The sequence below is a fragment of the Arachis ipaensis genome, chromosome B6, assembly GCF_059453495.1.
Source record: "Arachis ipaensis isolate K30076 ecotype BB chromosome B6, ASM5945349v1, whole genome shotgun sequence".
NCBI classification, from domain to species: Eukaryota; Viridiplantae; Streptophyta; class Magnoliopsida; order Fabales; family Fabaceae; genus Arachis; species Arachis ipaensis.
In genome coordinates, this window is record NC_142441.1 from 37,261,898 (window position 1) to 37,264,326 (window position 2,429).

A 2,429-nucleotide genomic window follows, 5' to 3' on the forward strand; every position below is an offset into this window, starting at 1 on the left:
CAGGAGCTTATAGAAATGGTTGTCAACAACCAATATATGTACACTTCTGAGAGGAACCATGTGAACACTGGGGCTGCTCAGAAGAGTGGAGTCATAGAGATGGACACTCTGGACGCTTAGAACAAGCTCATGTCCCAGCAGATCAATATGATCTCTCAGCACTTGAGTGGGAAATAGAGTTCAACTGCTTATTCTCCAGAGGCAGCGTATGAAGTGGATACTGGTGACACTGCATGGACTACCATGGAGGAGGTAAACTACATGGGAAACTCCTCCAGAAACTCCAACAACAATCCCTATTCGAATACTTTCAATCAGGGATGGAGGAACCACCCCTACTTCGGGTGGAGAGATCAGCAGAGGCCTCAACAAGGCTTCAGTAACAATCAGGGTGGAACAAACCAGAACATGTTCAATAATAGACCATTCCAACCCTCTCAGCAACAGATGGAGACCCCTACACAGAGCGTCTCTGACTTTGCTACCATAGTCTCTAACCTCTCCAAGACCACTCACAGTTTCATGGCAGAAACTAGGTCTTCCATTTAGAATCTGAAGATACAGCTAAGTCAGCTGAGCAAGAGGATACCAGAGATTTCCTCCAACACTCTTCCAAGAAACACTGAAATAAACCCAAGAAAAGAGTGCAAGGCCCTCATTATGGAAGCAGAGGCCGAACCCAATGAGGAACCTACTACTGAAGAACTGAAGGAGATCAAGGCTCAGGAAGAGACTGGGAGTATCACCATGCATATCCCTGTGAAGATGGAGGAGCCCAAAGAACAACCCTCTCCAAACGTGCAAGAGGAGCCTGAGGATGAGCAACTTGCTTAGTTTTTGGCAATTCTCAGGAAGCTGCAAGTTAATATCTCCTTTAAAGAGGTGTTGGAAAAGTAACCCCCCTCTATAACCTGTTTGAAGAATGCCATCTCTGAAAAGAAGGAATTGAGGGGAGATGAGACCGTGGTACTGACCAAGGAATGCAGCGCCCTGGTCCAAAAGAAGTTACCTCCGAAGATGCTAGGCCCAAGAAGCTTTCTGATCCCCTGTACTATAGGGACCATCACTTTTGAGAAAGTATTGTGTGACCTTGGCTCCAGCATTAACCTTATGCCTCTCTTTGTGATGAGGAAGCTGGGAATCCAAGAGGTGCAACCCACCAGAATCTCAGTGGAGATGGCAGATAAGTCCCTGAAACGGGCATATAGCATGGTAGAAAACATCCTTGTAAAGGTTGAAGACCTTTACCTCCCTGTGAACTTCGTGATACTTGACACTGGAGAGGATAAGGACAACTCCATCATCCTTGGACGGCCTTAATTGATGTGGAAAAGGGAGAGTTAATTCCGAGGCTATGGGAGGATCATATACTGTTTAAAATTCCCAACCCTCAGTCTCTCTCAGATAAAGGAGGTACCACTATAGAACACTTGGTGTTTCAGCCCTCTCTCTCAGTGCAGAGTCTTACAGAGCCCTCATACATTAAACCTAAGTTTGGTGTTGGGCATCCATTACCAGCTACTGAGGAAGGAGGCACCAATAAGAAGGTACCCAAGGGCTGGAGAAACAAGAAGATTCCAACTGAAGACTTCCCACCTGGTATGCGAGTTGTCTTCACTGGAAGTCTAGTCATTCCACATACTGTGAATAAGATCCTGTCTCTGGAGCATGTTGAATTAATCCATGAGAGCACTGGAAAAAAGTTCACCATGAGGGGTGAAGATCTGAGCCCCTATAAACCTCCATAAAGGAGGTGTTTGTCAAGTTAATGACAGTAAAGAAGTGCTTGTTAGGAGGTAACCCAACCATATGTATAGTGTCTCTATTTTCTTTTCTTTCATTTATTTTAGCTTGATTTCATGTTATTTTATTTTCTATTAATATCCATAGTTTTCCCTTGCTTTATAATGTTTGTGATCATATGTATCACCTAGAACAAGGACAGGAATGCATAGGAGTGAAAACAGAACACCCTAGAGATACCCCTTACTGGCGTTGAATGCCAGAACTGGCGCCCAGCACCATAAGAGGAGGGAGCAAGGGGGTTCAATGCCTATTAAGGAAGCTCTGGACCATTTTCTTGGTCCCCATTGGGCGTTGAATGCCCAAACCTGGCGTTGAATGTCCCACCAACGAAAAAAAATGATCCACTCCTGGTGTTCAACTCCCATACCTGGCATTGAACGCCCAAGAGGGGGCAGGGCTACTCGAGTTAGGCTTCATAAGCTTATGGGTCCCACAGAATCTCTACCTACCCCACCTTTCATTCACTCCTTTCCTTCTCTGTCCTACCCTTACACCCTTAAAACCCACACCCTACTTTCTCTCTTCCCAATACACACCCATCATAAAAAGGAGGATGGAGCATGTCAGGGAGCTTGCACACAGACCACAGCACAAACCTATTCAGTCGCCTCTACCAGAGATTT

General features: G+C 45.5%; 1 protein-coding gene across 1 annotated transcript; it reads left to right on the plus strand.

Moving 5' to 3' along the window:
• The first annotated feature begins 660 nt into the window (after positions 1-660).
• On the plus strand, positions 661-1,320 carry LOC107646808 (uncharacterized). Its single transcript, XM_016350962.1, has 2 exons — positions 661-798; positions 922-1,320. Exons 1-2 carry the CDS (start codon positions 661-663, stop codon positions 1,318-1,320), a joined length of 537 nt encoding a protein of 178 aa, XP_016206448.1.
• Positions 1,321-2,429: the final 1,109 nt, after the last annotated feature.